The sequence below is a fragment of the Podarcis melisellensis genome (assembly GCF_964234715.1).
Source record: "Podarcis melisellensis genome assembly, chromosome: 17".
Taxonomy (NCBI): Eukaryota; Metazoa; Chordata; class Lepidosauria; order Squamata; family Lacertidae; genus Podarcis; species Podarcis melisellensis.
The window spans coordinates 11061374-11088492 of NC_138534.1; the positions used below are offsets into that span (position 1 = coordinate 11061374).

The 27119-nt window shown below is 43.4% G+C and overlaps 1 protein-coding gene and 1 long non-coding RNA gene across 9 annotated transcripts in view; one reads left to right on the forward strand and one right to left on the reverse strand.

Annotated features, from left to right (window-relative positions):
* Nucleotides 1–26721, forward strand: part of DNM2 (dynamin 2) — a 59346-nt gene extending 32625 nt beyond the window's left edge. For 2 of the 8 annotated variants that reach the window (XM_081893991.1, XM_081893989.1), the window contains exons 13-20: nucleotides 395–458; nucleotides 7213–7326; nucleotides 14569–14678; nucleotides 16654–16765; nucleotides 17572–17736; nucleotides 18676–18911; nucleotides 19347–19601; nucleotides 24538–26721. In XM_081893991.1, coding sequence (XP_081750117.1) covers nucleotides 395–458; nucleotides 7213–7326; nucleotides 14569–14678; nucleotides 16654–16765; nucleotides 17572–17736; nucleotides 18676–18911; nucleotides 19347–19601; nucleotides 24538–24607 — 1126 coding nt within the window. In that variant the 3' untranslated portion in view covers nucleotides 24608–26721. Of the gene's footprint in view, nucleotides 1–394; nucleotides 459–1111; nucleotides 1124–7212; nucleotides 7327–14568; nucleotides 14679–16653; nucleotides 16766–17571; nucleotides 17737–18675; nucleotides 18912–19346; nucleotides 19602–22753; nucleotides 22825–24537 lie in introns of all 8 variants that reach the window. The other 6 variants (XM_081893994.1, XM_081893993.1, XM_081893995.1 and 3 more) reach the window with 5 other exon arrangements.
* Nucleotides 20892–22079, reverse strand: LOC309360445. The gene is made up of 2 exons (XR_014164156.1): nucleotides 21908–22079; nucleotides 20892–21318 (listed from the first exon to the last, which is right to left on the reverse strand). It is a non-coding gene; the product is annotated as an uncharacterized lncRNA (long non-coding RNA).
* Nucleotides 26722–27119: the final 398 nt, after the last annotated feature.

The following is a 27119-nucleotide window of genomic DNA, read 5'->3' on the forward strand; positions in this document are numbered from 1 at the left end:
AGGCAGGTTCTTTCAAGAAAAGATTCACTGGGGCCTGGAGTAGGCAGTGTCTTCTACTTCCTCCCTAAAGTCTTTTGCCTCTGTAGTGTGCAGTCACAAGTTCAAGGCCCTGTCTCCCTCTGGTTTAGATCTGAAGTGGGATGTTTCAGAACCGCTGTGAATGTATAGAGTGTCTTTGTGGTGGAAAAATCTGTCGTATGGCATGTATCACTTCAGCTCCATTGCTGGTGAACTTTCTCCTTTGTGGGTTGGCATTTCCCTATCTGCATCTCTAATTTTGCTTGACTTGAACAGGAATGAATGTGTTGGTGATTCTGTGTATCTAACATGCAAGTTTACCTTTTTTCACACCCAGTAGGCATGTTTAAATGTAAAACCATCTCTTTTCTTTCAGCGCACAGCAAAGGAGCACCCAAGCAAATAAGAAAAGAGCAATCCCAAATCAGGTACTGATGCATGTCTCCTTCCTTTAGCCAAGTAGAACATAGTGTCAGCATACTAAGTCCAGCCTGTTGGGCACACTATGTAGTTGCACAGAGTTGAACAGGCTTGTGAGCATGGCATAGTTTTATAAGAAGAGGTGCCACCCTTGCCTTATGTCATTTGAAGACAGAAAAGGACTTGGAGCTGGCCGCAAGGTGCAGAAAGTTCAGTGCCTCCACCAAAATAAATCACTTATCCTTCAGTTGTGACTACAAATCTATGCCAATATGAACACAAGTAGAAGAGAGAAACTTCAAGGCAGAAGAATGAAACGATAAAGGAACATTTTCAGTCTTAAGTCCCCTTTGTTTCTGAGCAGCAAGACTTGAGCAAAGGACTGGAAACAAAATTGGTGCATAAAGTTAGTCTCTATATAATGTATCTGCGTATGTTAATTCTTGTTTGGAAAGACTGTAATGGAACATTAACACTGAACAATTATAATTAATTGCATGTAACTTTTTTCTTTTACTGTTTTTTTCTGCTTTCCCTTTTTTCCAACCATTTTTGTGCTTCCTGCTTCTCCCTTCCCCTTCTACTCTCATTATTTGATTTTCTTCACTGTTCTGTCCCCTCATCCTGCTTTTCCTTATTTTACCTGCACCACTAATTTTGCCAACCTGTAAAGGGTGAGATACTGGTAAGTACCTGTATAATGTGCTAGTGACTGATATGTAAACTTTGGTGATGGAGACTTCCTTGCCCAGCAAAAGTAAAGGTCCCCAAGTTGGGTAACCTCTTTGCCTCAAACAAAGTGCACTTAATTGTACAGAAAAGCAAGTAACTTCAAATGGCATTCCAGGAGATCCAGGCATGGGAACCATCTTTCTAAATTTAGTTGCTACTGTTGAATTCTTGGACTTACCAAGTGGGCAATGAATGAAACTGTAAGTAGAAAAGGTAGCTTTCTGAACCCTTCATTTTAGCCTGAGGAGGTTTGATTTTAGCCCCAACCCTCCTTGGATCAGAAATCAGGTGAGACATCATCCTTATTTAATATCCCATCTTCATGCCTTTTCTTCAAGCTGACATATACGGCTGAAGGGAGATCCACTAAGCTGGAGTCCAGTGACACTCAAGCAACTGAGACTTGTGAGTCTTAGCTATAAAAGTAATCATGAGGCTGCCAGACTTGGGTATGACACCCACCATACTAACAGAGCGCAATGGAAGGATAAAGGTGCCAGTGAACCTTGACTGGTAACTGCAGCATTCTGAGCTTCTGCTCCGTCTGCTAGCATTCCTGGTTATTTTCTCCCTTGAGACCTTGTGTTCTTCCTACCTGGTGAGACTCAAGCGGCCAGCATCATGTATTGTACCATGTTCTACATCCATACACCCAGCTTGGTTCGCAATTGTCACAAACGTATTCCATGTTAGTTTTCATCTTGATGTGTTCATATCTCCATCTAAAATCTCAGCTGCTGCTGCCTTCTCTATAATTATTGAGGCACAGAGAGATTTGTTTGCCCTATCATTACTACGTGGCCCTTTCCCTTGTCTGGTGAGACCAGTGTTGCTCTATGCTTTTCCTTTAAGTGCACTAGATTCTAAGAAATGTGGGTGGATCGGTTGCTCCATGATTAAACAAACTGATACAGCCCTTTGAAGTCCCTGAAGTCCCTGAAGGGACCCCTTCATAGTCCCTGAAGGATGTGTTGTGGATGGGAATCTTGGAGTTGGAAATCAAATGGTTACATTGCTTACTCTACAAGAAAATGGAATCGCCAGAAACTTTTGGGTGTAAGTGAGAAGAACAATTCTTAATAAAACAGATGCAGAGGTGCTCCTCCTCTCATGCTGTCCTGGAAATAATTTTCACATGTACTTGGTGCAAGAATATTGCACTATGTACTATTGTACATATGTGACACATATGCTAGCTTTGATGCATATGTGTTAACTTTGCTCAGATCGGAGGTATGGGAGGTTTCCTATTCAAGTGCTATTTCTACTGGGCAAGGAATCTCCTCTCAATTCCATATTCTGATCCAGTGGACTAGAATGCTGAGAGAGTTTAAAATCAGTGGCATAGCATTCCCCTGGAATCCCGGGCATCCTGTCAGTTCTCATCATTATATCCTGTGTTTCAAAGAGTCTGAAAGTGCTGACGCATCCATTTTCATGATATTCTAAGGATACCTGCAGACCTCAGAGCAGTAATTCTCAAATAGTGTGCTGAAAGTAATTAGAGGTTCATATGAACTCAAATCAACCTTCCCTGGAGAATGCTGCCCATGTGCTTGCATGAGCTACAGTTTCTGACCAGGAAGCAGCCTGTGAACAGTAACTCATTCTAGATGGGCTCCTTTGAAGGCAGTTAATTCTTACTTTTACACTCCAAATTTTAATTTGGCAAACCTAGCAAGAGTTTGAGAAACACTGCCATAATACCTCCTGAGGGTCTGCATATTTGCCATGTCTCCAATTCCAATGCAATCCCTGGTCTTCAATTCCCAATCTTCAATCCCTGGCTTTGAAAATGTGGTTTGTGCTTCAGTAAGAGGAAGGTGGAGATCTGACTGGCTGGGCTGTGTTTGATTTTACTAAAAGTTGAAGGTGAAACTTACTTTTCAGGCAACACTTTGGATCGAACTCATCCTCCTGCGTTTGAGAGGCAGTTTGGAGCTTTAAATGAACATTATGTACTTCTTTTCTCAGCTTCTTGTAAGCCTGTCTGGGTGGTGGTGGTAAAATAGCAGGCTAAAGAATAAGGAGATTGATTCCAGGAACATTTTTTTTGTCCACACTGCCCAAAACTTGCCCCGCTGCACACTTTTTGCCCCCAACTTAGCCTCTAACTCAACATAGCTCTTTAAAAACACCAATTTAGACAAGTCTCTTTTCTCAAGTTGGCAGCAGAATTGGCTTCCCTTGGGCTGATGCCCCATGACTGGGCTCCTCAAACTCAGTTACAGCCCTGTGTGTCTTTTTCGGGCTCTTTGGTTTCTTCTTCCACATCTGTCTCAAGGTCTCTCTCCTTCTCTACTTCCTGCCTTCTGGCCATTCTTTGCCTCCATTCTTTTAAAAGCTAATTGTATTTAAAATGTGACTGACTTCTGATCCTGAATCTTTTTAATTAAGAGAAATGCTTCACAGAGAGGAAATCTGACCTGACTCCCGTTCCTATGTCTGGACTTGACAACACCTTCCATTCCTCTGCCAAGTTAATTTGAATTAAAATATAGTTTGCCACAGCCCATGCCCACCAGTGCTCCACTCCTTCTGTGTGTCTGCCACCTTGGTATTTATGTTAGCAAGAAGCTGAGCAGGTCTGAAAAGATGAGGATGCCTGGTTGATATGTATTTCTTTGCCCTCATGCTTTTTCAGTGCTGGTTTTGAAAGCTTAAGCACAGGCCAAGCCAAATTCTCTGTCCCTTTCCAGAGCTGCTCAGCAATCCTGCCTCTAACATCTGTAGCTTTCGTATCTAACAGTTGAATCATCACCATTAGGTTTGCTCTCTTTCTCCAAAGTATACTTTAGCCTGGCTATATTTAAATGATTTAACATATAGACTACTTCCTTTCCAGTCTGCTCATTACTAATATTTATGGTGGTACTAACTTGGGTAGAAAACGTTTTACATGTTTTGCTGTTTTCCTTTCCTTCTGAAAGGAAAAGTATAGTTCAGACATAAAAACGAATAAATGACAGAGCAAAGTGTGTTTGTTGCTGTGTCTTTCCTCCAAAGGCCCACACAGGAGGTGGGGTGTTGATCAGGTATCCTAAAGAGATACTTTTCATCCTAGCAGAGAGAAAAAGTAAAACTCATCTGTTTTGTGTTGGGTTTAAATTAAAGCAGCTTGTTGAACTATCTAGCGTGCTCAAGGTTATTGCAGGCTTGGTGAGTCTTGCAGGATATTCTCAGCAGCCCATCAACCACCATAAAAAATCTACAGGTCTTGGCTATTTCCCCAGGAAATTAGGAGCGGTTCTGTCCAGTTGCTTGGCTGTAAATGATCGTTTCTTTGCTTAAATGTACACAGCTACTCAGATGTTCAAAGCATAGTTCTGAGGGCAAGTGGTTCATCCTTAATACTTTGCAAGCCCTATGAAGTGAATTGATCCTGGCCACTCTTAGTGAACAGAGGTGTAGAAACTCAGCGCTGAACAGGGGGCTAGATCCCGGACCTAGGACTGGCTCACCAATTGCTTTGCTGGCTTTTATTCCAGTAAATTTATAATGAGCTCAATGACTTGTTACCAACATATTCAGTGGAAGGGCTGAAATCCTTCCAGCATTGGGGATTTGATTGTTGGGCAGATTATGGGATGCCTCACAGGCAACACTGGGTGTTGCTTTTGGCTTGTGCCAGGCAATTAGAATTCCTAGCGTGGCACGGTGGCTAGACTAGTACATTCCAATGTGGAAGTACTCACTCAAGTTAACACAACTGTTTAAAATATGGTACTCTTTGGGCAAGTATTGACTTAATCTGTTTGCAGGATACTTTTATTCAGAGCTCTTCAGAGCAGTGGTTTTCAGACTTCCTTTCTCCAGGGCATCCTTTCTACATCATTTGTCTGAGGAGATCCAGTGTGCTATGGAAGATTCTAGGGTACATACTAGGCAAGGGTGGGCTTGTGGGATCTACTCTTACTTTTTTACTGAAACCCAGTAGTCTGCCAATCAGAGCTCAGGTTCAGAGTAGCAGCTAGTGAGCAGTTGGAGTTTGATACATAATAGTGACTCAGTGGGTGAAGCAAATTGTCTACTACACCCTGTGAGTCATTCACTGGGACAGCTTGCATTGTCTGCCTCTGAGTTACAACAGATCAGGGGTTCTGACACACTACTCTAATACTGTCCTGGCAGAGCTGCACAAAGACTTATTTAAAAGCAACCAGTTAATACATGTATGTTGTATTATTATTTATTTGATTTCTTACATTCCCTTCACTATAAGGTCCCAGTGCAGATCACAGCAATGTAAAAATATAGTATTAAAGCCAGTTAAAACAGCTCTAGGTAAAAGAACACAGAGGCTGAGAGAGATTTCCAGCCATGCCAATGATACTTTTACTTGCAGTTTTGCTTACTATAGTTGTTGATGATGATGATTATATTAAAATGCTGGGTGGCTTCCAACAAATGAAAACACAGTAAGTCATCAAACATTAAAAACTTTCCTATACATGGCTGCCTTCAGATGTCTTCTAAAAGTTTGTTGTTTATTATAGTGAAAACTACTGGAAATCAGAAAACTGCTGATGTACCGTAAATGGTTCAGATCTACTAGTAGACACCTAGCTATGTGTTTGCACAGAGATCATAGGCCTATTAGGTTTCCTCGTTGCTATTGAAGCATGCTTTGTCTGGCTGTCCATTGCAGGAAAAACTGGAAGTAATGGACAAGCTGCCTTTCAAAGTAGCTTGTCTACCACTGTTCATCACTTTTCATCAGGGAAAGCGTCTGAAAAACTCCAGAACTCCCTGCAACACTAAATGAAAACCACTACTTTAGAGAGAGGATAGGATGCAAATGTAACTAAATAACATAAACATTTTTTATTGTTGCCCAATTGGAAAAGCCAAGCCTTGGAGCTTCCTTCAGGATAAAGGAATGTCGTCATCCTAGAGCCAAATGTCTTGAGGACAAATTATCCCACCAAGAGGCAGACGAGCATCAGTACTGCCATTTCAACCCATAACCTCATTTACATTTTCATTTTGTGACTTTCTGGTTAGCCAGGCAGTAGCAAAGAACTGGCTCCAAAACATTTTGCTTGTAGCTCTGGTGGAGTCACCTGTGAGACTGGTGTGACTTCATCAGGTGGGGAGCTGCCCCTTCAGGCAAACTGAGAGTGTGTCATTAGTGTGAAATGCAAGACGGACTGAGTAACTGAGTGGTTGTTTGCAAATAGGAGTAAAGGTGGTTGGAAACAACTAGCTGCAAGCAGAGTTGTGGCCTGCACAAATCAGTGTAGCTTTGTTCAGGAGACTCCTTTTTCATCCTATTAAGTTTCACTAGATCTGCGGCTGCTTTGTAAGTTGCAGGCGTGGATACCTGAGGGTTGCCACCAATGTACTCTGGCTCCTGCCTGCATCTTTTCAGGGGGTTCTTGTGAATGCTATAAGCAGCTATAAGCTGATGGGTTTCACTGCCATGTACTGTAGCATTATATATTTATGAGGGACCTCATAGACATCTATAAGCAATGTTTTTGCGGTAAAGAGAAGGAGCTCCTTTCCTGTTTTTATTTCGGGCAATACCCGTTCATCTGTCAGTGAGTATTGGACTGCTACACAGAGTTCCTTTCCTGATTTTACCTGCTGCTGCAGAGCGCTAGTCATGGCATGTTGAAAATTCTGCTTTACAGGTTTATCACTTGTATCTAGCATTCTCTAGATTTAATTTTGGGTACACTAAGTGTCAATGGGTGCTTTAGGGTTGCTTATCGGTGAGAATGGTTCATTGCTTAACATTGATCACACGGTGGAATTTTGCAATCATGAGCCAGGCTGCTATTTCAGAGGCAATCAAAGTCCATGTCTAACAGTAATGCTGTAGGTGGGAATCTTCAGACCCCATCATCCTCCACTGGGCCCTCCAAGCTGCTAACTTTGGAAGCAGGCCTTTCCTCCCCTGCTGATTGCCACGAGGGCTAGAATCTTAAGCCATTGCACCAAATCTCTTGAACATAAAGCAATCCCATCCATCTTACGTTCCCCAAGATTGCCTGTAACCTGTTCTTCCTTCCTCACCTACTCCTTGATTTCCTCCAGGTCATCCGGCGAGGCTGGCTGACTATCAACAACATTAGCATCATGAAAGGTGGCTCCAAGGAGTATTGGTTCGTCCTGACGGCGGAAAGTTTGTCTTGGTACAAGGATGAAGAGGTGGGTAATTATGCATGCCATATTGTCGCAGTGAGAAGTCACCTGGGTGGCTCTGTAGATACTCAGATTGAGTCCTTGAAATCACACACATGGAAATATGGGGTATTATCTACACCTCTAAAACTACCCACTTACCAGCAAGGATGCCTTGGAAAAGTAAATTTGTAAAATGGTAAAAAGTCCCCACGTGCACAAGTCTTGTTCTGTTAACAACCTGACAGCAAAGTGCCTTGCAGCAGTCCATGTTTATGGCATGAGCTGCTGTGGGCAAGGGTTTGTGTGGACCACGATAATGTATCGAGGATGTGATCACAGAGACAAAGGAGGAGCTGCAATGCATTGTAATGGTGGTGAGGAGGAAAGTATGTTGTCCTTCCCTTTCCGCCCCTGTCCCTTCCTTCCCACCTGCCCATTTGCCTCCTCTGCCCTCTTCCCCTTCCCAACTCTCTGCTAACTTTCCTTTCCCCTCCTTTACCTTCTCCACTGAGCTCAGGGCAAAGGTTGGCTGAATAGGGGGAGACTGATGCAAATGAAGTTATCATTAACTGAAGATTATTAAATTAATTAAACTGATGATCATTACATTCTCATTATCTGGTGTATGTGAGTTACGTTGCCAAAAGGGCACCCAGTGGGAAGGTATCAGCTGGCTTGGGGAAATTCCAAAGTTAGAAGTAAAAAAAGAAAAAGTATTGTTCCCCAGCCCAATGAGGACTAAGCATGTTCAGTGGCCAGCAAATACCAATTGACTGGGGAATGTGGGTGGTTGAAATGTAGTACAGCATTGTGAAAGAGGATATGACTGGCTGGCTAGAACTCTTAAAGAGGAGTGATCCACATTACAACATTTGTTTCCTATCTGTTAGGAGAACCAAGTTTGAAACAGGGAAGTGTCTTCCTTGAAGCTGGCAATAAGTTCCAGGAGTCTTGGCTCCAAGTTTATCACAACCAGATTCCATATAGGACTGGCTTCTGTGTTATGACTTGTGCAGAAGGGAGAATCTCTAGCAAGTGATCCTTTTTTCTCGTGGTTCTACTGCCAGTTTGTCCTCCCACATAGCTCTTTAGTGGCTGAAGAGCCTTGTTTTGTAAAAAGTGGCAACAGGATACGCTTTCTGGAATTCCCAACCAGACTGGAGAGCCACAGACTACAGGAAGGAATGCTTTGCCTCCCTTTGTCCCTGCTTAGTTTTGGTGCGGGGAAAAAGGTTGTGCATTTCATGACTATTTCCTTCATCTAGGGTTGCCATATTTCAAAAATAAAATTCCTGACACTCGCAAAGTTGTTGAACTTTTCTTAGGAAGACCCCAAAATCCCTGACGTATGGCAAGCCTAACTTCATCTTTCTTAGCTTTGGGGGCAGTGGGAGGCAGAGTATTTTTTTGTTGCTTTTCCATCTACCATCCTCCAGACTCAGATTCTGGGAATGCTTTCCTTTCTGTTTCTTTCTACCAATGCTAGATCCTAAGTAAGGAAGAAGGGATGCATTCAAGCTTGGGGAAAACTTCCTGGTTTTCAGCAGAAGGTGGATTTGCACAGTGCTGGTTGTCTGGCCCCTATGTCAGTCACAAAACCACCTCCGCTAGTAAATTATTTGAGTTGCTAAACATGCAGAGTACTTTTGAAAATAAAAACAAGATGCCCTACCCATTTGAGCCATGGAAGCGGGCACAAACAGGAAGAAACACTCAGAATTCAGAATGGAGGCTGTTCATTTGTCATTAAAGAAGCAAAAGAGGGAAGGGAGTCACTTCACTCAGAAAAGCCCACACCACTTCCTGTTTCAGATACATATGTATGCACATTGAGATGCACTGCCCCCCCATCCTTGCCCCCCCCCCAGTTGTGTGTGCCTCACAGTTTGGTTTCTTGGAAACAAAACTCAACACTGGGTGTTGCAAATTGGAATTATGCTTTATGAACGGGAGGTGACTCGAGTAGAGAGTAGGGGCCATCCCATATTCCAAAGGTATCCCCGAGTGCATCTCTTACCTTTCCCTAGTGTCATATTACAGAAAGCAAAATAGTTGCAATTTGGGAAATCTTGGAGGCCTCAGTAAAGCCTGTCTTCCATCCCTGACACTGGGTGGGCTGGTCTTTGCTGGCAGGGATAACCCTGTGCATTCCATCTCCATGCCAGGTCTTTTCAATATTTAAACTCTACATCTACATATTCTTTGCATATCTTGATGACAGACCTTCCATTTTACTTAATATGAACAATGAGTGCACCAGGCAAGCTTGTAGGGAGAGAGCATCCCATAATTAGGGCACTGTCAGGTACTTCTTGTGTGCAGTTGGACCCAGAGTCAGGTAAGTGACATTGCAGGCTCTGGTGGAAGTCCATTTAGTAGGCCAGGTTGATGCAAATACAGTCGTACCTCAGCTCCCAAACACCTTGGGAGTGGAATGTTCCAGCTCCTGAACGATCAAAAACCGGAAGTGAGTGTTCTGGTTTTCAAACTTTCTTTTGGAAGCCGAACGTCCGGCGGGGCTTCTGTGGCTTCTGATTGGCTGCAGGAGCTTCCTGTAGCCAATCAGAAGCCACGTTTTTGGAAGTCAAGCGGACTTCCGGAACTGATTCTATTCGACTTCTGCAGTACGACTGTATTGGGATTGTAGGATCTATATACCATGGGAGGCATATTGTTTGAGTTCAAAGAATCTTGGACTGCAATTATATCACCTTTGTAAACAACTCTCTGGCAGCATCTTGCTGGACCCTCTTTCCACCTTCTGTGGCCTGAGATGAAGAAGAAGTATCTTGTTGCACTCAAAAGCGTAAAACATTTATGGTATATGCTTTTGTAACACTTCATCAGATGCTTGAAGTGTTATATTGAGTTACAGGTGTATATACATATATGATTTAGGGGAATTCTATACAGGGAGGTGAGATGGAAATGAAATGTAGAAAAATACAGGCAGCGACTTAGCCTCTACCTGAGAAGAAATGGACAAAGAGCACTTTGTTCTTTCTTCTTGCTACAATAGACATGGCTACCTCTCTCCAAATCCTCTAGAACAGAGTAGTGCAGTTAAACAAAGGCTGATATTGCTAGGTAGCTACGTTTTTGCTTTTTCTCCTGCATCTTGGTTATTGTAGATTACCACTGATGTGGCAGCTTTAAAATTTTATTGCCTTTGGCAATTTGGTTAAGCAGGAGTCCCCCCCCCTCCCTCACCCAGTCTGTCTGCCTTGGTGGTTTGTTTTCCTTTTCCTAACTACTGAACTCTCTGATTTGCTTTTAAACGGTTAGCGTCCTGCTCTTGGTGCATACATGAGCCTTTGTAGTTTGGAAATTCTCTGCTAGATTGCTTGCTTCAGCTGGGGACATAGAAGCCCAAAGTATCATTCTGTAATTTTTTTCAAACTTCAGCTTCAACTATCAGCAAATGTACTGCAACATCCAACATAGTTGCCCTTCTGAGTACTTAGCTGGAGAAATGCAGACTCTGGGGGCATGAAAGAAACAGATAACTACCCCCTTATTAAGACAGAAGGAGCTTGCCTGAAAATGTATTTGTTTATTTGTTGTGCGGGGGTTTTCTTATACCTTCTGTGTCATTGCTTGGAAATTCGAAGTTAGAGCACTCGCCTTATCTTCTGTGCCATGTAAATAGCGAACATATTCTACAGTCTCACATACAGTGTTGTGCTTTCACCCACTTCCCTTTGGTCTTTCAGCCCCAATCCTTTTCTTCTTCTTCTGCAGATTGGGGCAGCAGTGGAGATGGGCTCAGTGGTATGTCCGTGTTTGGAAGCGCTAAACTTTTAATTCTGACTGCCAGCCTCTGTGCTCTAAAGCTTAAGGAAATATTTGCAAATCTTATGCATGTTTAACCAAAAGTAAAAGCAACAAGTGGAGCTTAACCTTCCCCTTTTGCTTGCTGGCTTGTGTGCCTTCTCGTGATACAGATATTTGTCCCAATAGTCTACTTCACCCAATTTTAGGTCCCCCTCCATGTGTTCTTCATCTCCCTTGTGACCCCACCCCTCCCATTTGCAGCCGTCCACTGCTAACATGTACCAATCTTCCCCCTTGTCACCATTCAGTGGCCCAGAACTCTGGTGCTCTGCAACAGGGCTCTGCAACAGGGCGTAAGCTGTTGTTCTGCAAGAAACAAGGGCACGGGCTGCTTCCCTTGCATTGTGGCATGCCGTGTCAGGAATAGGCATGTGAACTAATTGGGATCTCTGGCATGATATGTGTATGTTAGACTTATTTTGCTGACCCATACTTATTTTACCCACTCTGGGTCTCTCTTGTCGCTGTCGCTCCACTCAGGTTGGCAGCAACCCACATTCTCCTGATTGCCTCTAGAGCCTCCTGCCCCATCATCCCATTGAATCCTGAGATATGGCTATGCTTTTTGTTCTCTTTCTGGGAAGAGAAGCCTTAGTCTGCCAGGTGGGCACTTCTTTGCCTGCAGATTGCCCTGGGGACTGACCATTGATTCATTAGGAGACTCTTCTGTCATCCTGGTGTCATGTGTCACATCCACCCCACCCCATTCTGTGACATGCAGCCCATCACAACTAACATAGACAATTTCCTGGAACTCAAATGAATACTTATAGGGAATGCAGGTGGTTTTGTGCAGTTTAGTGGCCATGGCCCCCATGGTATCATGAGCTTTGGTGTTCCCTTGAGCTGCAGAGGAAAAGACTGGGGCTGAAAAACCAAAGGAAAGTGTGGGGTGCATGGAAGATAAGTCATGAGCTAGCACAATAAGTGGGAGAGTGGGACATATTTACAGCTTACGTGGCGCAGAAGTTAAGGTGGACGCCTTAACTTAGAATTTCTGTGTGTTTTGATGCATGAGTGAATTTGTAAACATCTCAACTTTTCTTTTCAAACCAGAGGTTTCTCAATTCTGGTAAATTAATTAATAGTCTGACTGCTTAGGTGTGACATCGATAATATTCAGCGGTGCGTCTTCTGGAATGAAGATTGAGCAGTGGAACCTATTGTGGTATTGCCACTTAAAAATATGAAAGAATTCATTTACACATTTTAACTATAAAGCATTTTTAATACATTTCTTAAATACAATGTTTGCTTTGGCTCTCTTTTGTCAGGGATCTTAAAGAATGCCAATGTGAGCGCTGATCACTGACAGGCAAGCTATATATTTAAAACAGCCAACAGTGAGTTCAGCTACTTTTAGCAAATCTCAGCAAAAGTTGGTGTGTTTGGAATAACCCCCCCCCCCAATCTTTCCTTGAGAACAATAAACCTCATAAGTTTGTGTAGAGCTGACTGCATCTTAAGGCATACATTACAAGGAGAAGTGTGGCGGTCTTTTGTTTTGGTGCCCATACTTAGCTTTTGTTTAACTGCAACTAGTGTACATGCAGTTTTTAGAGATGGATTCTCATTTGGAAGCAAGTCAGTGTTTCCACCCTTGCAATTTTGTTCTTTTCTGCTATTGCAGCCTACCCTTGGGGAGAATATTTCAAGTTTTAAAGACCGCTTGCCTGGTAGAACTTGGTGCTTTTGAATACCTGGTGGCAGCAGGCTCAGTTGAACTACTGCAGTACAAAACAGACATGTATTTCTTGAGCCATTTTGTTCCCCTGCCAAGGTATTCTTTTGTGCTCACAGTCCACAGCCACCCACGCCTCAAAGCTAGCCAGACCCATATCTCATTTAACTTCCAAGCAAGGCTGCAGGCAGATATTACCTTCAACAGGAGTGCTGCACAAGCAGAGGCTGTTTCCCTAAAATAAAAAGTAAAACAGGTTGAGCAAACAAAAATAATAATAAATTTTAAAAAACCCTCTTCCAAATCACTGGCAAACCATTTACTGGGTGAGAATCCTCTCTGGGAGAGTTCTTGTCTGGAAGGTGACAACCGGCAGGCCCAGCATGAACAAAGCTCTCCAGCAGAGACAAAGCCTGGGAAACTAAACTGCTCGTTGAATTTGTATCTGTCCACTTCCCTAGAAAATTCATCTTTAAAGCACACATTCCTGAAATAAGCAGGGGATTAAGAAGTTTGTTTAGTTATCAACGCAAGCTGCATTTAAAGCCCGACTCTCAAGTCATCCTGTCTTGTGACTGTCGAAGGAGGGCATAAACCCTTTATGCACAATTAGCTAGCTTCTTTATAGGTCTGGAATCTCAGTAGCAGCAAAACTCAGAATAAAGTCGCTTCCCCAAAGCAGAAGCTTACCTGAACAGCCAACACCCCTGAAGTGATGCTTATCCAAACCCAGTCTAACCAATGTGCAGACTACTGTACACCTTTATAGCTTCCTGAACAGGTAGTCTGAACACTGGGCAGGCGGGGCTGGAATCCAGAAGCTTCTCTTCCATGTAATCCCGTTTTGTTCTCCTTTTGTAGGGTTTGTTAAGTAGAGCAGTTCCAGGGGAAAAAACCTACTTTGTCTCCTCTGACGTGGCAAAGTCTGCGGCTGAATCCAGTCTGGAAAATGGTTGGGGCTGTTCAGGAAATCATAGAGGGGGGGCGGGTGTGAGGTTTGTGGCCTCTGTATAAAGGAAAACGTCACTTTTGGGATTCTGCGTGTGCATGGAGGGAGGGAGGCAGGCAGGCAGGCAGCATCTGGAGCTATAAACAATTCCAGATGTGGGGTTTTTGCAGAGAGGCTGCTCTGTGTGACTCATATGGGGGCCCCTCACCACTGCTAGCCTGCAACTTGTTAAAGAAAGCAGGGTTCTACAGCAAAAAGATTGAGGGAGCCTGCTTTTTGCTTTTTCAAGTCTATTCGATGCTACCTCTTCCTTCCCAAAGTCCTGTATGGTGGATGTGGGGTTGCAATAGATTTCCACTGGCAAAGCCCTGTCCCTTTTCTAGTAAATGTTTGAACGACAGAACTCTAACATTTATACACTCAAAACAAGCAAGAACTGATTGCAGTAAGTGGCAGTAGCAAGAGCCTTATAAAAAAGAGACTAGCTCTGACTTTTAAATAACATTTCTAATGTTATTTAATGATGGAATGAAGCATGCTGGGTTAACATACTTGTGGATGGAATCCCTTATTAAGGGTTTATATGAGCACAGTGTGTGAACTTTGAACCAGACTCTTTAGGCCTCAATTAGAAGCTTGAAGCCTGGTGTGGGCATGCCAAATCTAAAACAGTTTACATTTAATCATTGTTTTGGATGTCAGCAAATATTGTAAGATCAGATTTTCTTACTGGTCTATTGAATGCCAGAACAAACCAACATGTATGACGTTTTGGGCTTTTCACCCTTCTTTATCCTCATAGGAAAAGGAGAAGAAATACATGCTCCCTCTGGACAACCTAAAAATTAGAGATGTGGAAAAAGGCTTCATGTCCAACAAGCACGTCTTTGGTATCTTTAACACAGAACAAAGGTAAGAGAAGTATGTCTCAGTGCTTTCTGATTCATGAGAAGCCATTTTAGGACCTTAGGCTGAATTCAGATCTGGTAAAATTGCTGTGCTGATCTGTCCTAAACCCCTAGCCTGCCTGGCCACAAGTCAGTATGTCAAGTCTGAAGTTCAATCCAAGCAAGGAAAGTCCGAGGTCCAAAGGTTAAGAAACGCAGTCCAGGGTCAATCCAAGTAGGCCAAGTCTGAAGTCCAGCAGTCAAGATACTGTCCAGGGTCAAACCCAAAGCTCGATTCAGGAGCATCCAAGCCAAGGTCTACCAACACAGGCAGCTGGGCAGACACAGCACCTCAGCTCTGATTCCCTTTTGTTCTTTGCATGTTGATTGCAGCTTGATGAGGCATGTGATCCTCACCTGTTCTAAGCCTACTCCAGCTGAGGAATCACACACCTCCCAGAGCTTGTGAGCCTCACCTTGCCAGCTAGTGAGCTGGGCTGTGAGCCCTTGGCTGCCTCAGCCTCATAGAGTGCCCCTCCTACTGCTCCCTATGCCTCAGAACCTGTCGTGTTCAGGGAAACAGGGGTCCCTCTGGCTCTGGTGATGGGTCCTGCTGCACTGCTTTCTGTGCACTGACCCCCATCCCCTTGCCATCCTTCATCACTCTATGAGTACTTTCTTCCCCATCCCCTGCTTGCCCTGGTGTGTCGCAGTCCTGGCTACACCCATCACTGAGATCCTCTTTCTCCTCCCCATCATCCTGCCAGTTCATGACATGATCACACAGAAGGAGAGAGACTTTGTATGTTTCATAAAACTCTCTCTCTCTCTCTCTCTTTCTCTCTCTCTCTCTGACACACATGAGAAGTGTGCTGCGTGTTCTGTCCAGGCTTAGCAAGTCCTGAGGTTTCATGTACACCAGAGGTTGATGGTACTTGGGTGAATTGCTTGTTGCACACGTCCTATTCAGAAAGACTTGATCTTGACACAGAAAGTATTGACTGACACTTTCTGCACTGTTGTCAGTTATCTTTAACGTCTTTGCTCATTGCCTGCTAAGTATTCAAGCTTAAAGAGTTTGACTTTACTCTCCTGTTCACATTATGTGATGGGGTTGGAGCTGCCTGAGCTAGGATTTTTCAAGGGACTGGATCGCGGCGGAAAGACTTGGCTCTTTAAAAGACAATATTGTAAAGTATCTTCCTTGTCTTGGCTCAGTGTGTGATTTGTCAAAAAATCTCCTTAAGAAAATATATGGCAGGCATCTCTTACTAGGTCCAGCAGAAAGGTAAAGCAAGGGAGATGAGGAGTAGCAAAGTGATGAAGGTCTTGAGCACGGTTAGGGAGTCCTGGGCCCACAGACAACAATAGGCCTGTTGGGCCTCCTAATTTGACCGGCAAGGCTGTTTCTTCCTAGACACACCCACCTGCCACTCACCTGGTGTCACGTGTGGGATAGTAAAGTCATGCTTGCAAAGGAATAGGCAGTCTTAGAGTGCCCTCTTGAGTGTTCTGTTTTCAAGCACAGCATGCATGTGGTGCTGCTGAAACTTAGTGCTGCCCACAGTTTTGGCCAGGGCTCAGAACTACAACTGTCAAATGTCACTAGCAGAGGATTGGCCACAATTGTATCTGGCCTGCTAGCCAAAGTGGTTCCCCATGTCTGCTTCGGAGTGTATGCCAAGACATTTAAGTGGAAGCAAAAAGCCAATGGAGACCATACTTCACTCTGTACATGCAACTATTATGGGCACCATTTGGCTAAGTAGAGTAGCACTCTATTCCATCTGTTGGGTGTTCCTACAGTCTCACATTCTATTGTGGCAATAGAGATTAGAACTTCAAGGTACTTGGAAAATAAAGGAATATATATATATATATATATATATATAACCATCCTATTACAGGATTCCTGTTGCCTGATGTGGACTTTCTTTCACTAACCCAATGACATTTGTCCTTCTTCCACACCTCTCTTTTCTCCTGCACCCCTAAACTAGGAATGTGTACAAAGACCTGCGTCAGATTGAGCTTGCGTGTGACTCCCAGGAAGACGTGGACAGCTGGAAGGCCTCCTTCCTCCGTGCTGGTGTTTACCCTGAGAAAGACCAAGTAAACATTTTTTTCCCTTCAGCAGGAAGAGGGGGGTGGGGTTGTGCTGAAGGCCCAGTAGTGGTACTGTTGTACCAAGGATCTCCTAGCAGCTGCTGTTGCCTCTGGCTGGGAGCTACTCTCGCCAGTTAGAGGTTCCACCATACCTTTGATTGGCGGTAGTTTGCTGTCCAAAATCTTGGTAGGGTTTTCTTAGAAAGAGAGAAAGTTGGTAGAAACTTCAGCTGTCTTCCACCCATACCCACCTCCTGAAGTTGTGTGGATAAGGCAGTGCCATTCTAGATGTGGAAGGTAGTATCTGTGTAAGAGCTGTGAAGGATTCAAGAGGATGAGCCCAAAGCCCAATGAGCAAAGCAGGAATCCCTTTGTGCTTCTCCCAAAGCTATACAGGAAACGGTCATCTCCAAAGACTTGTGAGGGTAGCTGGGCATGCTCAGCCTAGGGAAGAGAAAGCTGATGCAAAGCACAAATTTTGAGGTTCTGGGTCAGGTGTGCAAGAGGCTGCTGTGATTTTAGCTGTATCAGCAAGAGCAAACCATACAGTGCAAGAATTAAACCCAAAAATAAGGAAATAATTATTCATTGCCAGCGGAGGGTAGGGAGAGAACACTTCGAATTCTCATTAAAATGCCAGTCAGCTAATAAGCACTGCAGATCTGGGTTAGTCCAAACTAAACCCATGCTATGATTACTGGGATATTTGGGAATGCAGAGATCCAATAATGACTTGAGGGCCTGAACTGGTACTCTCCCTGTGCTGATTCTTCCATAGGTCACCTAATGCTGTCCAATTTTCTTCTGTACAGGCGGAGAATGAAGAGGGATCCCAGGAAAACACCTTTTCCATGGATCCTCAGCTAGAGCGCCAAGTGGAAACTATCCGCAATCTTGTTGATTCATATGTTGGGATCATCAACAAGTCGATCCGGGATCTTATGCCAAAGACAATAATGCACCTAATGATAAACAATGTGAGTCACAGTTGGATACTTATTTGTTTATTGTCAGGGGCTAAGCAGACATTGTTCCACCACTCTGCTGATGCACCATTATTATTTTAATTTTAATTTTATTTTATTTTGCAAACTTAACAAAGAATGTAAGGGGAAGGAAGATTGGGGGAGAAGAATTGTTTAAAAAATAAAATAATAAATATAAAGTAAAAATAATACTGATAGTAACAGAAAAACACCATCGGGTCACATAATGGATAAATTTGCCAGCAGTGCATGCATCTTAAGTTAAACTTATAAGTTAATATAAGCCCTCTAGATGTCCAAAATAGGAAGCCACATAAAATTGACATCTATATGAAATATCTTCATATAGATGTCAATTTTATGTGGATACCTGTGGTCAGAGTCGTGAGGTCCTCGGACCATTGTGTAATAAATGGTGGAGATTTATCCTTCCAGGCTGAGTCTAAGTCTCTTAGCAAACATTAGAGCAGGCATAGGCAAACTCCGGCCCTCCAGATGTTTGGGACTACAATTCCCATCATCCCTAGCTAACAGGACCAGTGGTCAGGGATGATGGGAATTGTAGTCCCAAACATCTGGAGGGCCGGAGTTTGCCTATGCCTGCATTAGGGCTTTCAAAGTCCACTTGCCCTGCTGTTAATCCCCATGCTATAACACTTTAAAAAGTTGTTTTCGGCAGTATACCTCCAACATCTGCCAATATTAGACAATGCCTTCCCATAAAAACATTGTGGAGTCCAGTACAGCAGTGGCAGAGGCAAGGGTGTCTCCCCACCCCCCTGCCGCCCCACTGCAGGTAAAACTCATGACCAGGGTTAAGAAACTAGTCTGGCTCACGGTGTTACTCCAGCTTGAATATACCATTTCCAGCCCCTTCGCATTTGGACAGCGTCAGCTCTTTTTTGTGCTTTCCTTCCCCCATCCTCACAGACCAAGGATTTCATCCACTCGGAGCTGCTGGCCTACCTGTACTCCTCCGCAGACCAAAACAGCTTGATGGAGGAGTCTGCAGACCAGGCGCAGCGCAGGGACGACATGCTGCGAATGTACCACGCCCTGAAGGAGGCCTTGAACATAATTGGAGACATTAGTACCAGCACCATTTCCACACCGGTTCCTCCTCCTGTGGATGACACATGGCTGCAGTCAGGGAGTAGTGGGCATAGGTGAGTTGGGGTGGTGGGTTATCTGCTTCTGGTGTGCTTTATTTTTTTGTTAGGCACATGGGATGGAAGCATAGAAACCAGCAAGGCCAGAAGTTTCAAGTGACCTACTGCCAGAACTCCAGGAAGAGCCCAAGCACCTGTATTTGGCCCACCGGCAATGTGATTTCAATACTTAACGACAAACCTGAACCTTGATCTATGCTTGTTGGTAGCCTTAAATCTTTGGTTGTCATTCTGCAGGGTCTTCATATAACATTGTTTGGTTCTGGGGCTGGTTGTACAAAATAGCTCTTGTACAGAATGTGAAGCAGACAGTTCATACTTTAGCGTATGGGGTTTGGGGTTGAACCTGATTGCATTGGCTTCACTTTGCTGTATTGTATGACACTAACTTACCTTCCCCGTCCTGGTGGTTTCTTTTTCTCTCTTTGGCAGCCCGACACCACAGCGCAGGCCTGCTTCGACTGTGTTGCCACCAGGGAGACCGCCAGCAGTGAGGGGCCCTATGCCAGGCCCCCCCTTGATCCCAATGCCAGCCGCAGGCCCTTCCTCTTTTGTGGCACCACCCATTCCGTCACGCCCTGGACCGCAAGGTGCATTTGTTGCTAATAATGACCCTTTCTCAGCTCCTCCTCTGATTCCTTCACGACCAGCACGTGTTCCACCCGGCATCCCTCCAGGTGTGCCCAGGTAAGGCATCCTTCAGGTTCTCTTCTCTTTGCTGCTAGAGCAGATACTATAGCAGCAGCTCTAGAGCTGGGATGATGAACCTGTTGCTGCCCAGTTGTTGGGCTGTAGATCCCATCATCCCTGATCATTTGCCATGATGGCAGGGACTGATGGGAACCGGAGTGCAGCAGCATCCGGACTCTAGAGCTTATGCGTCTTAATTTCTTTAACCCTGTATAACAATTTCTCGATTATCAAAATGGAATGGGAGAATTCAGACCTGAAAACTGGAACATGGACCATGCAATATGTTAGCGTGGTACAAGTGCCTTAAAACAACTGCCTTAGAACAGAGGAAATATGTGAAAGCAGGATCAGGTGTAACCTTTCCCTTCAGGGCCAAAGATTTGCTTCTGCATTTTTCTCTCACCTTTTTTTATTATATGCTTTATTGAGTTTAAAAAGAAGTAACAAACAGAAGGGTTATCCAGAAAAGAGAAATAAAAATGGTAATATTTGTTCCATCATATCACCTTACATTCTTCTTGAGTTTCTAGCGACTTCCCATCACCCCATTATGTATCTACCACTTACTCTATCTAGCACACTGTTTATTTTTGTTTCCTTTTGTTAATTTTCATCAATATAATATTCTCTTATAATTATCCATCATACTACAGAAGTCATTCTAGACCTGCCACTAGCGTCATGTTATTACAGTAATCTTTGATATATTTTTTTATACACGTCCCATTTCCTAGTAAATGTTTGATCTGTATGACCTCTCAGTTTTTCTGTCATTTTTGCCAGCTCGGCGTATTCCAACAGTTTACTTTGCCACTCCAGCTTTGATGGAATTTTCTGTCCTTTCCAATTCATAGTGATTAATATTCTTGCAGCTACCGTGATATACAAGAATATTTCTCTCGCATTTTTAGGGATGTCTGGGCCTAGTATCCCCAGGAGGAAAGCCTCCGGGTTTTTTTTATGAAGGGTACCTTAATCATTCTTTTGAGCTCATTATAAATTACCTCCCCAAATTCCTTTATTCTCTTACATATCCATCACATAGGTAACATTGAGCCTTCCGCTTCCCCACATCTCCAGCATTTACTTGACATGTCCTTGTACATTTTAGATAGTGGTGTCAAATAGCAGCGGAATTGCATCTTCATAAAATTATCTTTCAAGGTGTAGCATGTGGTGGTTTCATGTTAACCTTCCATAGATTTTCCCAGGCACTCATTGGGATGCTATAGCCAAAATCTTGGGGCCACTTGACCATTACAGATTTTACCTCCTCCTCCATGAGGAGAGAGTTTTCACTTTAGAGTTAATCAGTTCTTTTTCTAATCTGGAGGGTTCTGTTGCAAAGCCATTTCTTTTGTCTAATTTGACATTTTTTAGTTTCAACTGGTTTTCTTCCTCTTTTAATAATACTTTGTATATTGGCCAATTCCCTTTCATATTTTTTTCTTCACTGCTAATGCTTCAAAGGGAGATATCCACCATGGAGTTCGATCTTTGTATTTTGCCCAAACCTTTGCCCAGATCTTTGTATTTTGCCCAAACCACGTAGAGAAATTTCCTTATAATTTGATTTAATTTTTTTGTGGATCTTAACTTTATCATAACCTAAGTAGACATGCCAGCCATACCAGTTGTCATGTTCTTCCAGGTCTAGAAGGCCTGTGTGCTGTAGTATACACCATTCCCTGATCCAGCAGAGACAGGCTGCCTTGTACAGTGGTGCCCCGCAAGACGAATGCCTCGCAAGACGAAAAACCCGCAAGACGAAAGGGTTTTTCGGTTTTTGCGACGCTTCGCTAGACGATTTTCCCTATGGGCTTGCTTCGCAAGACGAAAGCCCATAGGGAAATCTCCGGGGACCTCTTTTAAATGCTGGCGGTGGGAAGCAAAGCCTTCCCCCCCCCCTCCGGACTTCAGAAGAGGTCCAGGAAGGCCGGCGGGGGCGAAAGGCATTGCTCCCCACCGCCAGCATTTTAAAAGCGGTCCAGGATAGCAGGGAAGCGCTTCCCGCTATCCCGGATGGCTTTTGAAGGCAGGCGCCTTCGCTGCCGCCCGCCAGCATTTTAAGATCGCCCCGGGACAGCGGAGAAGTCTCCGCTGTCCCGGGAAGGCAGGCGGGGGGGGGGGAGCAAAGACTTTCGCCCCCTGCCAGCCTTCAGAAGAGGTCGGGGGCGGTTTCCATAGGAACACATTAATTGATTTTTAATGCATTCCTATGGGAAACCGTGCTTCGCAAGACGAAAAACTCGCAAGACGAAAAGACTTGTGGAACGAATTAATTTCGTCTTGCGAGGCACCACTGTAATATAATGTCAAATCTGGCAGGGGAAATCCCCCTCTTTCTTTGATATCAATTAACAGTTTATATGTAATCCTGGGCTTTCCCCCCTGCCAAATATGTAGAGATGTCTCGTTGCAAGTTTTTGAGGCAGCCTGTCACTCCAATGCCAGGGATTGTCTGAAATAGGAAAAGCATTTTTGGTAAGACATTCATTTTAATGGTGTATATTCTCCCCCCAAAAGATAAATTTAATCTGCTCCATATTTTTAAATTTCTTTTAATTTCAATCCAGGTTTGAGCATAGTTATCTTAGAATAAATTGATGTTTTTCGGCGTAATCCATATTATTGACCAAGAGCTTTGTTTTGGAACGGTTTAATTTGAATCCCACTACCTGTCCAAAGTTCTTATTTATTTCTAATACCTTTAATAAACTTCCTTTTGTATTCTCTGTCATAATAAGATCATCGGCAAACGCCTTTCGTTTATAAGCTTTCTCTCCTAGTGTTATTTCTTTTATGTTTTTGTCTTCCCTTATTTTTTTATTCAACTCTTCCATTACCAAAATTAATATTAGTGGGGATAGCGGGCATCCTTGCCTTGCCCCTTTTCTTATTACACAGTCTTCTGTAATGTAGCCATTGATGATGATCTTGGCCCGTTGATCAGAGTATATAACCTCTATTCCTTTACAAAACTGTTCACCGGACTCCATTTGTTGCATCATTCTTTTCATAAATCTCCACGAGATGTTGTCAAAGGCTTTCTCTGCATCCACCAGCATTAGTACTGCTGGTTTGTCACTTCTGATTTCTAACTATTCCAACACGTTAATGATATTTCTGATGTTATTTTGCACTAGGCGTCCAGGGAGAAAGCCGGCCTGGTCTTCGTGAATGATGTCTTTAAGAATCGTCTTTAATCTTTTTGAAAGTATGTCGGCAAATAATTTATAATCATTATTTAAAAGGGATATTGGCCGATAATTTGAAACAATTGTTAAATCAGTTCCCTGCTTGGGAATTAAGGTTATAAAGCTTTCTGTCCATGATTCCGGTAGTTTCCCAGTCTTTACTATGTCATTCATTGTGTCCTTCAGTGGTTCAAATAGCGGCTCTTCTAGCTTTTTATAATAATTTGCGGATAGGCCATCCAGGTCCGGGGCCTTCCCTGATTTTGCTTTATTGATTGCCTGTTGAACTTCCAATGCAGAAATAGGAGAATGTAAGAGACTGAGTCTCTCCTTTGAGATCTTTGATAAATTGTTCTGCCCTAAGTATTCTTTGATTTTATCATGATTTTCTGTTCCTTCCCTGTATAGTTCTCTATAAAAATTTACAAAGCTTCTATTAATTTCCTTTGGGTCGTCAGTTATCTTTTCTCCAATTTTAATTTTATTTGTTATCCTGTCATTCTGGTTGTTTTTAACTGCCAAGCTAAGAGTTTGCCAGGTTTATTTGCAAATTCAAAGTTTCTATGTTTTCATATCTTAATTTTTCATTCAATCTCTTGGTTAATAATCATTGAAAATTGTGTCTGGAGCATTTTAATATTCTCTGGTTTCACCTCAGATCATATAAATCTTATGCCATTTTTTCCTCTCCTTTGGTGCTCAAGAGTCGTCATGTTTCTTGAAACTGCATATTCTTCCTTGAGTGGAATTTCTTTTCTTTCACTGTTGCAGGCTTTGCAGAGGAGGAAGCATTGTCCATTTCGAAGCTCGTATGAGATTTAGTGGAGTGTATTATGGGAATATGTCTAGTTTTGAGTTAGAGTGCTCACAAGCAGACTGGTTTCTGTAGCCAGTGCTGTGTTTATTTCTCAAAACAACAGAAAAGAAGCAGAATTTAGCTGCTTGAGAATTTCAAGTTTCATCTTGAAACTGCTAGCTCTTACGACTTCAGAGATGTGCATATGTGTAAAAAATAAAGAGAGGAAAGATGGAGGAAAGCCCTGTAGCCCCCTGTGTAGCCAGCCACCTCCACAAAGTTAGCAGAAGCAGAATAAACTAATCTACACAGTAATCTACACACTTTGCAGAAGTTAGTGTTTCTTGTTGCAGAATTTAGTTTATCTTCACACAGGATTTTTTAATATAGAAATAGATTACACCCTGAACATTTTATTATATCAGTATATTGGGCAGTCTCAACATCATATGGTGTTTGGGGGACGCAGGGACAGACAGAATACAGTGCCCTGGTACTACTCATTGTGTTATTGAGCTGGCTTGTTCTCTGAAGGAGCTGTACAATCCAGTCTCTCGCATACCCTGCATAATGTTCACCCAGAACCACAGCTACAGAGTCAAGCAAATTGGATTTTGGTGTCGATCCAAGTTACCCCTACTAGTCATACCAAAGGCAGCCTTTTTTTTCCAGACAGGTGAAATAGTGGGAGGTTGAGTGGTTCTAAGCTGTCTAAAGAATAGTGATAAATGATGGCTTCTACCACTTCTATTTGTTGGCTAAATGTGCCACAAAATGTACTATTCTGGGCATAGAATTTCCCAGCTTAAGTGGGATAGTGGAGTGGGCATGAGAGTTGTGGGCATTAGCTTCACTTAACAATATTTCACAGTGACGTCTGTCCAGTTCTCCCTTTTCCGGTATTCATTTCTCTCCATCTGTTTTGTTCTCTCTACAGCAGAAGACCCCCTGCAGCACCGAACCGGCCCACGATTATCAGGCCTGCTGAGCCCTCCTTATTAGATTAACTACAACCACTACCAGGGAGAGCTGTTGCTTGTTAACTATATTGTGGAGAGAACTCATGCCTAATCTCTTGTGTAAAAGAGCTCTTTGCAATTGTGATCAACTGTAGCCAAGGCCCGTTTCCCGCTTCCTTCCTGTCTCCTTCCCTCCAGTAGCAGTCACCATGGGATGGGTGCTGTGGGTTGATTACTTGTAAATAGCTCTGAGAGGCCAAGCATTCCTTGTAGTAGTTCCCTCTCTGTCTTTGGGTCTTGGCTGGGGAGGGATTTGGTGACCTGAATCTTCTCTGGAAAATTGCAGGGGAGGGGTAGTTTCTTCACCCTCCTCTTGGTGGCCACACCAGACCCATTCCACATGGGAACATGGAGTATTCTGTTTTGTGGAGTTGTTTTGCACTTTGTTGAAAATACAGAAAGGATCCCCTAGTTGAGGGATTGGCAAGGGATTGCCTGTGAATGTGTGAAAGTGGCGAGTTTGCATTTCCACCAACACTTGTGCATTCAACACGTAGAATCTCCCTTCGCCATTCACATTAATTGGGTTTGTCCAACTCCTCAACCTCCCCACCCGGCTATGGATTTATTTGTATTATAATATATATATATATAATCTCCCCCGCCTCCCCACTTCGATTGCCTTTCCTTTCTCCCTATAAATTTCAATGCAAGATTTGATCAGTTTATTTCCATTTTGTAACTTTGAAGGGGTAAAAACCAAAACAAAATGATGGGACTGCAGATAGCAAATTGCTTATAAATTCAGTTCACTGAACTAGAGCAAGATTTTGCCAAGCAGAATAATTGGAAAGAAGGTGGCACTGGGTTGCTTTTAAGCCTCAGGTATAGAGTTGATTTGAATGCCATGCCACTCTCTGCACAACCAGTGTTCATGCTTAAACAGAGGCAGCTCAGCTGTAACCTAGATAAGCATGACTGTTGGTCCCTCCTAATTTATACCAGGGAGGCATCCAGGTGGCAGGGATGTCTTAGTCACTTGGAGCTGTAATAGCACCTGGCTGTTCCCCGAATTGGCTATGACCATTTGTCACCTGCCCAGTCCATATGGAGAAGTGCGTGTGTGTGTGTACCAGGGTTTCGAAGTGTTTTATCAGGATTGTGATCCTCTGCACGGATTGTGGTCTCTGTTGGAAAGCCTTCCCCTCCCTAATCAGAAGAGTGACTTTGTCCCGTGAAAGAAATGCCCTGTGCTTGAGATCAGCTGTACTGCAGCTTACCTCTGTGCCTCTAGGCTGAGGCAGATTCTTCATGGCAAACTGTGTCCATAATAGATCTTACGACACTTGTGACACAAGGTCCCACAGAAGCTCTTGTTAGCATCTGTGGTCTTTCGGAGTGGGACGTTTGTGTGTTTGGGTTGGCTGCTCTACCTGTAGAGCCTCGGAGTTTGGAGTAACACTGGAGCCTTCTCAACAACAGTAGTAAAGCACTCTGCCCTCCCTGGGCTGTGGTTGTATATATTTCTTATGAAAGACAGACTGTATTAATACTTGTATAAATTCTAGATTTTTAAAAAAGAGAAATCATCAGTTAAGCCCAGCCCTCATTATACAAGGCTATCAGGGATACCTCAGCCCTTCCTGAGATAAGATAAAAGGAACAGCCACACATACACCACCTGCCTTAAATGTTTTTTTCCCTTTCTGCCTACCTGCAGCAGTAGTTCCTTGCTTCGTGTCCTGGAGGATATGACACTTCCATAGACGGTGCTAATTTTGTGCCTTTACTGCTTGAATTACATGCTGACTGCCCTAATAACCAGTGTTGCCTTCCTATAAATGTCCCTCTACTTCCAACGTCGCTATCATGGACTTTTGACCCTCTCTTGCAGTGCATTTCATAACCTCGTGCCACCTACTGCCCACTGGTCACTTCTCCGAAAGCTGGCATTTGCTTGGTAGCATGGACCTCTACTTTTAATTCATTGTGTTCATATTTGCTTCCTCTTGACTCTTCCTGTTACCATGTGTGAAGGGGCTGTGGGACCTTCTCTCCCTCTTCTTTAGATGGAAAAAAAGATCCCAACAGTTTGAGATAAGTGCCTCCATTATGTATCCTATTAATAAACTAAAATAAAGGGAAATTTTGCTGGTGGAAAATCTCTGGCAGCCAGTGGTGTTGGGGTCTCTGTGTGAGTGTGTTGTCTTTCATTGGTTCTCAAAATTTCTACACTCAGGAGGTAGTGAGCAGAAGAAACTAAAGCTCAAATGGAGTTTCCTTGAGGCACTTCTATGCACCAGCCTCCAACTCAAATGGTTGATTGTTTGGCCCTGTTCAGTTTGACTTTTGGATGGGAGGCAGTTGTACAATATCTCAGTAAAACAAGCTAAATGTAACCCCAGTTAATAAGGCTTAAGGACATTTAGCTATGGCTAATATATTAATCTTATATGTTTATGACTACACACAGCCACTGATTCCTTACATATAGGTGCTGTTTAAGTGCTGTTTCCTGCCCCTTTCTCAAGTGATCATGCTCAATGTGATAACATCACAG